Raw genomic sequence first — 14,128 nt, forward strand, 5'->3', positions numbered from 1 at the left:
TTGTCAAAATGGTCGCGAGACCAATTCGCACTTCGTTTTCAATAAATCTTAGAGACAAAGGTTGCACACACGTCGCACACATGTTTTTTGTCATTTGTTGCAATTCGACAACTCGTCGGTCTTTCACGCACAGCTCTTCAGGTTCGGCGACTTCATGTTTCCTTCTCTTCGCAGCTTGTCGCACATTCTCTTTCAATTCTTCCTTTCGTTTTGTTGTAAATTTTCCAGATTTACACCGCAATCTCGTGCCGTTTGACAAGCTCGCCATAGTTTGTTTTATTCGCGGGCGCCGCGGGCACAGTGATACCAATGGGCGAATTTAGCGCACAGAACAGTTGTGGATTTATGCGCTGAATAAAGCCCGTGGCACATAGAAAAACTTAAACAGTAAAACTCAAGCAGTAAGCAAATCAGCCAATCACAGTCAAGAACTTAAGGCACGGCCCTAAGCGGTAGCGAATCCATACCGTTGATTTCTTACTGCTTAAGTTTTACTGCTTAAGTTTTTCTATGTGCCAAGGCCCTAACCTGTGATCCGGAGCGCTCCCACAACATGTGGCGGTAGCGGACGCAGAAACGCAGCAGCCAATTAGGACTTGCGCTGGTAGTAAGCAGAATGTACTGTGCATGCATACTGTTGTATGCTTACTACCAGCGTAAGTCCTAATTGGCTGCTGCGTTTCTGCTTTCTGCTATTCTGCCAAGATGTGAATTCTCCCTAACAGTTATCGTCAAGAAAGATATGAGTCAAATCAGCAATTCAATACAGAGTAAAGAATAAATAAATGCAATTTCTACGGTATATATCTCTTACTTCGAAGCATAGTATATCGTTTTTTTAACAACTATATTTTAAATATCTTTGTTGGCCGGTAAATGCAATTTTGAGATTTTACATATACAGTTGGTCAACGGATTCAACAGCAGACGACGTATTCCCTTAACAGAATAATCACAATTTTATTTTTGCATTGATATCATTGGAATTACTTTGGAATTTTTTATTACTAGTTTTTTATTATAATTGGAATTGTGTGTGTGTGTGTGTGTGTGTGTGCTCCATATTATTATACAAAAATTAGATTATTAGATATTTTTTAATAAAAAAATGTGTATTTACAAAATTTGTACAATTTTTTTATCATTCCGTGATGTCTTGGAATAAGCGAAAAGAGAATGCAATAGTTCTTGTAGGAAGAGTAATAACATTTTTGTTTATCTATGCAGTTGGACCAGATGCAATTGGCGTTGCCTAGCAGAGATTATTACTTGAAGAAGGTTAGCGAAGTTCAGCTGAAAGCTTATCACAATTACATGACAAACGTCGCCATTTTGTTGGGAGCAAATCCTCATTCGGCGCCCGAAGAGTTCGATCGAGTGATTGCTTTAGAAAAACAGCTTGCTAACGTATGTCTTTTCTCTAGATTTTTTATGTAGGTTAAAAAAGATGATAAAAAGACATTCATTTTTTAATAATTAAAATTAATCAGAGAGAGGAGGGAGAGAGGGTGAGAAGGTGAAGGGTAAGAGGGAGAGAGGGAGAAGGAGAGAGAGATTTTTTTTATTGATTGATTAATTGAGCTTTATTAGCCTTCTCGGCTCATTCTTACATAAAATGTTTTTACATTAATTTTTCTACATGAGGTCCAACCTAAACTGACCCAAATTACCGACAATTACAAGGAGAGTTCCAACTTTGAGTAGACTGTACAGAACTTAAAAATTTTTGTACACAATTGAAATATGCACGAAAACAAATCGTGCGACTGTTGATTTTAAGACAAAAATCGGAAAAAATTAAAAAAATACATTTTTGAGCTGTCACTTACCGTAAACGTTTGCTTAATACAGGAGTTGTACAGTTTGTATGTACAAAATGAGATATACGCACCATTCGTATAATGTGAACAAAGAATACCGTACATGAAAAACTAAAATTAAAAACGTAACAAAAATGTTTGAGCTTTCGCTACTATTTTGTGCAAAAGTACATGCAGGTTGAAGCAGTATTGCGTGCAACGAGAGATGGCGCAGCGATCGAATAAGGACAGATTACTTACTATAGTTAGATAAGGACAGATATAGAGAAAACAGGATTAGAAATGTTGACATTATCGACATCGAGAAAGTTCGGGCTTTGCTATAGGATCCTTTTAAGGGAATCCTCGACGTCGATAATGTCAACATTTCTAATCCTGTTTTCTCTATATCTGTCTTTATCTAACTATAGTAATCCATCCTTGTTTGATCGCTGCGTCATCTCTCGCTACACGCAATACTGCTTATCCTATCAACCTGCATGTGCTTTTGCACATACAAAAGTTAAAAGCATGCAACTTTTTTTCTAGGCTTTTAATCTTAGTTCTAATTGCATGATATTGTTCTTAAATGTTTTCCCTAGAGGGCTTGGTATCTCATTTTTGTATATATAAATTGCAGTATTTTTGTATAAGCAAATATTGTCGTCAGTGACAGCTCTCTATGTGCCTAATTTTTTTTTTTTTTTTTTTACGTAAAACCGACCCTAGCCCTCTACATTTTTGTGCGTACTTTAATTCTGTACAAGAATTTTGCAAGTTCGTAAAGCCAATTAAAAGTTGTATGCTTTTAACTAAAATGTCGGTAATTACTGCCACTATAGGATCCCCTTAAATGATTCGATTCTTTCACATATTGCTTTAATTCTATCGGTAGGGCGTTATATATATTTAAATCTTTATAAAACAAACTTTTTTGCCCACTTTTCGTTCTACAAAATTGTATTGCAATACTCCCGGTCTGTCTATATAGTTTGCCGTCCACTCACGTCTCCTACTATTTCTATCCTACTACTTTTGTGCCACTTGCAGTCGATTCAGTTGCGTTTCACCCATGTTCACTAACATCGTTGCACAATATTCAAAATATATGATAAATATATTACATATATACATATAACAATATATGGAGTGTAATCTGATCTTTGGTTCAAATCGGACCATATCTGCTCAGATTGAACTATATCTGTGAATTTTATCGAAACAGTCCAGATCTGACTGTATCTGTTTAGATATAACTATACTCGAATGTGATCCAAAATACATTTCATCTGACCATATCTGTCCAGATATAAGTCGAACTGAAGTTGTGTTTGATCGAAAACTGTTTAGGTATGACGATATCTGGCCATGTTTAACTATAATAAATTAAATGTTCGATGATATTCGTCTAATGTGATATTTAAATATATAAATATAAATTTATTTATACGTGGCAAATTAAAGATATTCAATTAAATATCTTTGATATAATTATATAAAAATAATTTATGATAAATATATAATTTGCAGAAAACAAATATTTTTTATAAACAAAAAAATGTTAGTTATTTGTTATAAAAACATTTTCATCAATTCGCCTTATATCTAAAATACAAAAGACAATCACAGAAATATAAGTTATTTCGTACATTGTAAGCTTACAGATGATAAATAACAAAAGTGAAGAAATTCTCAATTTGGTTATTATTTAATAGCTAGATTACATTAAAAATTTTGTTAAAGTTATTTGAAGACTTGCATAAATAATTACCAACTTGAATAAAAATTATTAGAGACTACATTTTTTTACTTTAATTAATAAGAATTATTTACTGGTTATACAGGGTGTAACAAACAGATTGGAAATCTATTGTTGTAAAAAAAACAGAAAAAATATTATTTTAAAAAATTTGATTGCATTTTGTAGACGCAAATTCAATTTTAGAAAATTGCAAATGTAAAGATTAATAAAAATTAACATCTATTATTATTCGATTCCTTTCATTATTCTACGTATAAAAGTATGAAAGTAAAGTTATCGAAAAATGAATACTTTATGAGGTATCTCATATTTTATATTAAAAATGTTATGACAAAATTTAAAATATTTCAGGAAATTCTTAATAAAGGAGAGCTTTATCTTGGTGTTTTGAAAACGTCTCGACAAGAGTTACAAGAATATGACATAAAAAATAGGGGTCCCCGTTTAAAGAACTCAATATGACCTTGATATGACTTTCTTAAGATCGTTCAAGGTTAAATCAATATCACTAAAACTCTAAAACTCTAAAATCTAAAACTTTTGTATAAAATATTTCTTCCAAAAACGTCTTTCCGAGATAATTCAGTGTTCCGACCTTTTTGTTGTACTCTGTGCAAATGTCGGATCATTCGATAGATGGCATTCGATGAGATCCGTTTCTTGTATTTAAAATATGACAAACGATAGTATAAGAATGGTATATAAATCAAGTGTACGATACAATTTATATCATCAATTGTATCGCACGTTCATAATAAAGTGGCACACACAATTTCAAATTGAATCGATATATTTATGGTTTTATAACATTTTACATCTCTTTATAATTTTCAATTATATCTGAGCAAATCTGGGTACATTCGGTAAATAACATAGGCCCACAAAAAAAGAAAAGTTGTCTGCGCCATGAACTAGACCATGGTATTCTCATGTATTTTCGCCTGCTGAAACCGAATATGACCTCAGCACAGTACAAGCAGTACATACAAGCATTAGTATGAAAAGGTTATGGCATTTTTAGTTTGGTTGTTTGGAGCATAGAGATATAAGAATAGAGTGCGCGAGCGAGCTGAAAAAGCGATATAGAAATAGAAAGAGAAAGCTGCGCAGAATAGAAAGAGAAAGCTGCCCATGGGCCCCTTCTGTCTTTGTTTCGCATGCACGCGTAGACAAAGACAGAAAGGGCCTATATGCAGCGTTCTTTTTTTATTCCTATATCGCAGCCTCTTACGTGCTAGCATATGACTCGCGCACTGTATTCTTATATCTCTATGGTTTGGAGTTGAGTGAGCTACGGAGTTTGATGTTAAGTTGTGGAATTTAATGAATTTTCCAAGGTGTTTTTGGCTGTAGAAAGAAATCCTGACGTGTAGGGGCAAAACTGAGGTCATATTTCAATAGGCGAAAATAATAGGAATACTATGGCACAGACAACTTTTCTTTTTTTTGTGGACCTATGTAATTATATCTGGCAGATCAAGTTATATCTGTTCAGATCTGGTCAGATAAAAACAATTTGCACATCAAATTATATCTGGCCAGATCTGATGAACCAGATCTGGTCATATTTTGGTAGATCTAATTCTTTTTTCCCGGGATGTTAAACAGCATATTCAATTTCTTTTCCAACTCCTCACAACTTTCTCCTATCACATAAAACAATGTATCATCCGCAAATATTCTTACATTACTTTCTCTTAAGCACGTTTTTACTATGTTATTTATATAATAAATAATAAGTAATGAGAACCCCAACACCGATTCTTATGGGCCTCCAAATATGGTTTTAATAAGTTTAGACCATTTACCCTTAAACCTAATTTTTTGCGTTCTATTGCTTAAATACGATCGCAGCCATTCTAGCACAGATCTTCTGATTCTGTATTGATATAGTTTTTTTAGCCTATAGTCTTTCCCGATCTACAGTCTCAAACGCTCGCTTAAGGTTTATAAAAGTTACTCCTATCATTTTTCCTGTGCTAACCATTAATTTCCAATGATCCATTACTAGCCCAGTAAAATGACAAAATTTGGAAGAAATAATACTGAGTGGGCTGAAACTTTGTAAACCGGCTTGTTTTAGGGTACTATTTAACATATTAAAAGTCCCCATGTGTAGACGCTACGTTGCGGGCAGGGGAGGGTCCAAAAGGTCCAAAAAACCAGTTTTTCGCAAATAACTCGGAAAATGTCAACTTTACGGAAATTTATGTAGATATAAAAATTGTAGCTTACAAAATTTCGCACAATTTTGTTTTTTATTCAACGACCAAATGGACCAGAGATAGAATTTTTTTAAACACCGGTAGTTTTGCGACGCAACGAAAACGCGTATGCGCGTCGCGCATTTTTCGCTAATATCTCGAAAATGGACTCTCTGTGGGAAAATAGGGACGCAATTGCGAATACGTTTAAACGAGTTTATTATACGGCGGCGGTCAGATACAGAGAGAGCTGGCTCGCGATCGGGATACATATATATATATATATATATATATATATATATATCAGTGGTGGGGGATAGACGGCGTAGTGTTACGCAAGTAGTTTCCTCGCGTGGCTGTGCGCTGCGTCCTTAGGGCACGCTAATAATGCATGCACGACTTGTTTTCTGTGCGGGAGCTTTTTGATTCTCCAACACCCCCTCTCAAAAAGATACCTGTAACAGAGCAAACAAACACACAAGAAAAAAACAAAATAGTTAGTACTCCATGCCCATGTTCTTGGTACAATTTTGATGTAAGGTTGTATTCAACCCTTTAGTGAGTACGTCCGCCGTCATCTTTTCGGTTGGGACATACTCCACTTTTATTTCCTTCCTTTTGATTACTTCACGAATGAAATGATAGCGGAGATCAATATGTTTGGCTCGTTTGTGCAGGACAGGGTTTCGAGCCATATTGTCAGCTCCTTGATTGTCGTTGTAGATTGTTATTGCTGGCTGCTTATTTATGATCCCTGATAAGAACGCTTTTAAGTGTACAGCCTCCTTGGCTGCTTCTGACAGTGCGACGTACTCGGCTTCTGTACTGGACATCGCCACAGACTTCTGCTTGCGTGACATCTAACTAATTGCTGCGTTTGTCATCTTGAATACGTAGCCTGTGTAAGAACGTCAGTGGTCTACATCTGCACCCCAATCTGCATCAGCAAATTCAACCAAAGATTCGTTTGTCTTCTTGAATACCAATTTAGCGCGTTTCGTTCCTTGAAGATACCGAAGGACACGTTTTGCCGCTTTCTAGTGTTCAGGTCCATAGTCTGAATTATACTGTGCTAAGGCGCTGACGGCAGGGGCGATGTCAGGACGAGTTGATACTACGAGATACATAAGAGATCCGATCAAACTTTGGTATGGTATTTTTGACATCTCTTTCCGCTCGACGTCGTTTCTTGGACACATTTCCTTGGATAACTTCACGGATGTACTGATTGGAGTTGTTACGGCCTTGCCAGTCGGCCATGTTAAATTTTTCGAGCACTTCCTCGGTATATTTTTCTTGGTCTATGGTAATGCTATCGTTGGTTTGAATGAACCGAATTCCAAGGCAATGATAAATTCTTCCAAGATCTTTCATTTCAAAGCTGGATAATTGCCTTTTGATTTCATCCATCTTCTTAATGTTGCTTTCAGCGATGATGACATCATCGACGTATATCACCAAGATTATGATATCGTTTTCATCCCGCAGTATGTACACGTAGTTATCGGCTTTAGACTGTTTAAAACCCATCGACTTCAATTTTTCATCCAGTTTAGTGAACCACTAGCGTCCGGATTGGTTCAATCCGTACAATGCCTTATTTATCTTGAGCACCTTGTTTTTGGGAATTCTTCGTGGCTCTTCTTCACTCACAACAGTATACTCGATAGGTGCTCCGGTATTTCCATATACAGCTCCTCTTCTATTTCGCCGTTCAGGTACGCGCTGACAAAATCCAGCTGGTGGACTTCGAGCCCTTTTTTTACCGCAAGAGCCATGACAAGCCTTATTGATTCGGGCCGTGCCACGGGGGCAAATGTCTCGTTGAAGTCAGTGTAACGACATTGCGTAAATCTTCTTGCCACCAATCGGGCTTTTCGACGCTCGATTGAACCATCCGCATTCAACTTGGTACGTAAGACCCATCAGCAACAGATAACATTTCGATCTTTCGGCCGGTTGACGACAGTCCATGTCTCATTTTTCATGAGTGCGTCGAACTCCCTTTTCATTGCGGCCTTTCATTCATCCGCTTCAGGTGTGATCAGGGCGACCTTGGCGCTCTTCGGATCGAAGTTGGTCAATCCGACGAATTCTTCGTCGTTGGATTCTTCTCCGGTGCTCGAGGTAATGACCTCGTTTGATTCGTCTTCTGCGGTGATATCCTCGAATTCTTCTTCGTCTTCAGTGGCGACGTCTAATTCAATTTCCGCACAAGGTACACTATTGAGTCGCTCTCTTGGAGCTTTGACTGCAACTCTGAGTAGTACTTTCTTCGGCCTCCCTGGACGGCCATCCTTTATGAAAATTGGACGACCTGGTGCTGGGGCAAATCCCAAGATGTCCTAGTCGCTGGACGAGGGTTGCTCTTATTCAGACGAGGGGTGCTCTTCTTCAAGTTGCTCTTCTTCGGACAAAGGTCGCTCTTCTTCAGACGAGTCGATGCTGTAGAAATCGTCAGTTGAATTTTCGCCATCAGAAATGATATCTTCTCGTTGTACCGGGTCGACATTTGTGCGGTCTCGTTCTTTTGCACACATCAGTAGCATAATGTCGTCATCTATAATCTCTCCGGTATTTTTATTCGCTGGGAACTCATCCAAGAACGATACGTCACGGCTTTTTAATACTTTACGGGACTTTGGATCCCACATCCTGTATGCCTTGGAAGTAGATGAGTAGCCAATGAAGATGCATCTATTTGTTTTCGGGTAACTTTGTAACGTTCGCGTTTTCTCGCTCGGAGTTCGCTCGCCAGGCCAGGGTGAGAAAACGTGGAGACACTGGTTAGTTTTACATAAAGCTATTTATTCTCACTATTTACAATACAGTTTGATGGAGGGCGTGAGTGTCGGTGCGTGTGTGTGTGTTGCTTCGCTGAGCCGCAGTGTACGTGTGCCGGGAGACGGACTCGCGGACAGGCGCGGAGGCGCGGTTGCCTGACGGATTCGCGGGCAAGTACGGAGGCACGGTTGTCTTACGGATTCGCGGGCAAGTACGGAGGCACGGTTGCCTTACGGATTCGCGGACCGGTGCGGAGGCACGGTTGCCTTACGAATTCGCGGGCAGGTAGGTCGGTCAGGAGCTCAGTCGGGAGCGCCCAACTGAGCGGCCCGTACACCGGGAGCGCCCGTCTTCCGTACGGCGGAAAGGGTCGGGAGCGCCCGACCCAGAGGCAGGAAAGGGCAGGTAATACCAACCGGGAGCACCCAGCTGGGGAGGCCCGTACCCTGGGAGCGCCCAGGTGAGAACGGGAGCACCCGTTCTCTGTACGGAGGAAGTCGTTGGGAGCGCCCAACGTGGTGAAGCGGTCTTGGAGAGCGGTCGTGTCGGGAACAAGAGTCGGACAGGACTGGTGACTCGAGTCGGCTTGAGTCTCCTATTTATACCTCGAATGAGGGCGGTGGGGGCTGCCCCACCGCTCGGGCGACCCCACCGCTCGGGCACAGGAGCGCACGCTGAACATGTGCTAGGTGGCCGTCAGGGCCGTAGCGCTAGTGACGAATACGCGTATTGTCACAACTTTCCCGCGTTTACCACTTTTATCAAGCACATGTGCCACTCTCCCAAACGGCTGGAGGTGATATGTTGGCTTCTTTCCGGTCCAAGCTGTGTAGGGTAAATTTCCGTCCAACGTCCTGCATGGACATCGATTCCGTATGTAGGCTGACGTCAATATAACCTCGGCCCAAAATTTCGGTGGTAGGCCCGCCTGGATCAGCATGCATCTAGCCATTTCGACTAGTGTCCGATTGAAGCGCTCGGCTACGCCATTTTGTTCCTGCGTGTATTCGGTGGTGAGCTGGTGCACTATCCCTTCCTTTTCAAAGAAGTCTTTGAATTTGTTGCTAAGATACTCGCGACCGTTATCAGACCTCACTGTTTTAATTGTCAGTTCCGTTTGTTTCTCGACTTTTGCCTTAAAGGCCTTAAATTTTTCGAAGATCTCGCTCTTTTGAGCCAGGAAAACAACCTCACAGTATCATGTTTTAGCGTCAACAAATGTCGCGAAGTATCTTGATCCTGCTAGAGATGGCACTCTTATCGGTCCGCATATGACCGATGTCCGTGTGTATCAGCTCTAATGCGCTTGAGCTTGTTGAAGTTGAGCGCGAGAATGGCGCCCGCGTTAACTTTCCACTCACACACACCTCACATTTTGATAACTCTTCGTCACATTTTATATCGACCGAATGCATCTTCTTGTTCTCCACCATACTTTTCAAGTCTCTCATATTCAGATGTCCGAGTTTTTCGTATAGATCCTGCCATGGATTCTTCTTAGCACTTTCGGTTCTCGCGACGCTCGCGGTTTCCCTCGCTTCCGGTACGAGATATAAATTGTTATTGCGTTCCGCGGTCATAACGGTGTTTCCGTGCGCGTCTATCACAACGGCTTTCGTTTTTCGAAAGATTATCTCAAACCCGTTTTGCCGTAATTTTTGCCACGGACATTAAGTTCTTTCGGAGATCTGGCACGAGTAACGTGTCCTTTAACGCGATGTTCATTTTATCACCAATGTTCACTCGCACCGTTCCTTTACCGTAACTTTTCGACTCGTTATTCGCGAGATTTACCGCGGGTCGTCGCCATTTCCGCGTATATTGTGGAACTTCGTTTCATCGTTCGACATGTGCGATGTCGCGCCCGAATCTACGCACCATTTGCGTTCGCTTGCTATATCACTCGCGGAACCGTATGCTGTCTCGCGATGTGTGTTCGCGCGCGCGCACATGGTAGCTTCCGCACAATTCATTGAGTTATCGGTCGATTTCTCGATTGGTTTCTTCGCCTGCTTATTTGTTCGGCACTGTCTCACGAAATGTCCCGACTGTCCCGTCTTTTCACATTTATAGCATTTGACGTCCGCGTTTTTATTTTTCTTCGTCGCGTCCGTGCCGCTCGGATTGTGTCTCTTCGACTTTCCGGTTTTATTTCGCGACGTGAACAGGGCGCTCGTAGCACCACCGTCATCCCTGCGCATCCGCGATTCGTACTCTTCGATCATTTTTACCTTGAGAGCTTCCGGTTCGACAATTTTGTCCGTTGCCTCGATCGCCACTTTAAACGGCTCGTAACAATCCAGTATGCTATACAGCAGGAGAATGGAGATTAACTCCTTGTCTATGTTGAGTTCCATGTCTTCGAGTTTTCCGACGACGTCGAAGAAGTCCGCTAGATGCGTGCGCATGTCTTCACCGTCCTCCATTTTTCGTTGTATGAGCCTCTTGAGCAACATCATGGCCTTCCTCGCCGGGCCCTGTGACTCGTACGTCGTCTTTAGTTTGTCCCAAACTTCCTTGGAGGTCGTGCAGCCCTTGATGTGTTTCAGCTCCTCGGGTGCGATTGAGAGGATCAGGTCGGACATTGCCTTGGAATCGGCACTAATCCACGCGGCTATTGCGTCGGCACCGACAGTCGGTTTGGCCGTTGTACCGTCAACGTATCCCCATCCATCATTTTTAATCAGTAGTGTTTGTACTTGTATCTTCCACGTGTCGTAATTGTCCTTCTTCAACGGTTCTATACGAAAGCCCGTCACACTCATTTTTGTCCACGATCGTGTAGCACACAAAAGAGAACGGAATGTTCGACACACGTGTTCAACCGCCTTGTCTTGCGTTTTGGCTTGTGCGTTTTCTGCACATCAACCGCGCACTCGCTTTACACTTCGCGTTTTGGCTTGAGCGTTTTCCGGCTCACTTTTACTCACGCGAGCCTGGGCCTGCGTGGACGGAACCTGTGGGAAAATAGGGACGCAATTGCGAATACGTTTAAACGAGTTTATTATACGGTGGCGGTCAGATACAGAGAGAGCTGGCTCGCGATTGGGATACATGTATATATATATATATATATATCAGTGGTGGGGGATATATGGCGTAGTGTTACGCAAGTAGTTCTCTCGCGTGACTGTGCGCTGCGTCCTTAGGGCACGCTAATAATGCATGCACGGCTTGTTTTCTGTGCGGGAGCTTTTTAATTCTCCAACACTCTCTAATCAAGAAATTTTTAAATAAAAGTTGTAGAGAATCTAATTACGAACAATTTTGTTTTTTATTCATTTCTCTACGGTCCAAATTCGCCGAGTTATTAATTAAAAAACAATTTTTTTAAATGTTGATAGTGGATGTTTTGCATGTAAAAATCAGTATTAACTTTGAAAGTATAAGTCGTACACATATAATATGTATAATAAAAGTTAAAGAAAATAAAATTTTGAACATGTTGATGTATGCTAAGAGCAAAAAGTTAAGAGCAAAAAACATGAAAAAATGTCATTTTTGAGTGCATTTTGAAAAATAACTTTCTGATTGGTTGGAGGCAGTAATGTTATGTATTTTTCTTGAAGATATTTTAATTATCTTTAAAATGAGACGTTGTAGACCTTTTTTCATTGAAACGTTGATGATTTACAGGCGTTTAAATATTGAAGAAAAAAAATCAATTTTTGTTAAATTAACATTTTAGTCCAAAAATATGTAGATAATAATTTTTCAAAAATTTATTTTACCTTGTTTTCATTACTTCATATATATATGAACGTGTTGGAGTAGTATAAGTCCTTCGCAAAGTATGTTTTATTTAAAAAAAAAAGTTCATGAATATTGCTGTATTTTTTATAAATTGTGGAAAAATTGCATTATCATTCTTTTTTTTGTAAATATCTTCGTTTCCATTAACTTTATGAAAAAACTTTAAGAGATCGAAATTAAAGCTGACAAAATTTCCTATAAAATAGTGTTTATGGCATGTAATTTTGAATGCATCGTGATGGGAAACTGGCGTTTCAAAGGACAGGTAAGTTTACGTATGTAGCAGATCATCATTATGAGTCGCCTGAAATGATGAAAAAACGTGTCTTTAACAATTTTTCTGTACTTATTGAAGTGTCAGAAGTTATTCTTGGGGTCTTTCTGAATCGTTTGGTACTAGGCCGATATTTTTAGGACCGATAGTACTGTACGTAGGTACTAAAGATTGAGAAGGGCCCGAACCCGGTATGCGGCGCGCGGCGCGGCTACATCGGCGCAGTCGTGCAATGTAGTTTACAGAGTGTTGCAGCAGCTGAAATAACTGCTTAATAAATTCTTGCGGCTGAAATATCTAGGAACACTGTGAATTACATGTGTGTAAAAAAATTCTATCTCTGCTCCATTTGGTCGTACAGACTTGAATAAAAAACGAAATTGTGCAGAATTTTGTAAGCTACAATTTTTATATCTACATAAATTTCCGTAAAGCTGATATTTTCCGACTTTTAATATGTTAAATAGTATCCTAAAACAAGCCTGTTTACAAAGTTTCAGCCCACTCAGTATTATTTCCTCCAAATCGACAAATTTCGAGTCATTTTACTGGGCTATACAACTTGTATCGCTGTTTCACACGAATAATGTTTTCTAAAACCTGATTGATGTTCTGTTATAATATCGTTACTCTCCAAAAACACTTCTAATTGCTCTTTTACCACTACAACTCTAGCACCTTTTCATATATCGATAGTACATTGATCGGCCTGTACTCACTTGCTTTCTTTGGTTTTGCTATCTTTGGTGTCGGTATCACTGTTGTTGTCTTCCATCCATCGGGACACCGACCGCTTTTCAGTGAGCAATTAATCAGCTCCAACAACTCTTCCTTTATTACAGAAAAAGCTGATTTTAACACCTCACTGGTTATTCCTTCATCTGTTCCTTTCTTATTCGGTATTCCTATAACAATTTGCTCTAACTTCTTCATATCAATCATTTCAAAGTTCTTCATTAATCCCTTACTCTCTATATTATAGATTTTTTATAACTATTATTTGTATTCTCCTTCTTCTACTCTATAGATTTAATTATGTTGTTGATGCTTTGTACATAGTATAAGTTAAATTTATCTGCCGTATTGCACTCTTCCATATTTTCTAGTATCTCGAAATCTATATTATCTATTTCATTGTCACCTGTTGACACGCCTTTTATCACATCTTTTAAAGTTTTCCACATTTTTATAGGATCCTTATTATTACCGTCTATCATATTTTCATAAGACTCTTTTTTGTCTTGATAAGTTTAACCACCGCATTTTTCTCCATCTTGAATTGCCTCCAGTCTTGTTGACCACCTGTGTTTAGATAAATAAGTATACTTTATTACCCCTAAGGGGTTTGAAAGGGCGTTTTAAAGGGACGTACCTAACCCTGTACATTCTTACATCCTCCACCAACAATCCACATTGGCGTTTTGAAGAGACGTACCCAATCCTGTAGATTTCACTCTTCCTATCCCGACCTGGCCTTACGGCCTTATACATTCTTGTTCCCTCCTTCCCCTTTTCGTCTTCTATTTTTTCCCTCTCCCCCGCTGTACCCTCC

General features: G+C 39.7%; 1 protein-coding gene across 1 annotated transcript in view; it reads left to right on the forward strand.

Annotated features, from left to right (window-relative positions):
• The first annotated feature begins 641 nt into the window (after positions 1-641).
• LOC112459729 (neprilysin-1) overlaps positions 642-14,128 on the forward strand; it is a 143,245-nt gene continuing 129,758 nt past the window's right edge. The window contains exons 1-2 of the mRNA XM_025023998.1: positions 642-656; positions 1,228-1,407. Of these exons, the coding sequence (XP_024879766.1) occupies positions 642-656; positions 1,228-1,407 (195 nt within the window). The remainder of the gene's footprint in view (positions 657-1,227; positions 1,408-14,128) is intronic.

This window comes from Temnothorax curvispinosus, unplaced genomic scaffold (assembly GCF_003070985.1).
Source record: "Temnothorax curvispinosus isolate PA1 unplaced genomic scaffold, ASM307098v1 QBEX01010107.1, whole genome shotgun sequence".
Taxonomy (NCBI): Eukaryota; Metazoa; Arthropoda; class Insecta; order Hymenoptera; family Formicidae; genus Temnothorax; species Temnothorax curvispinosus.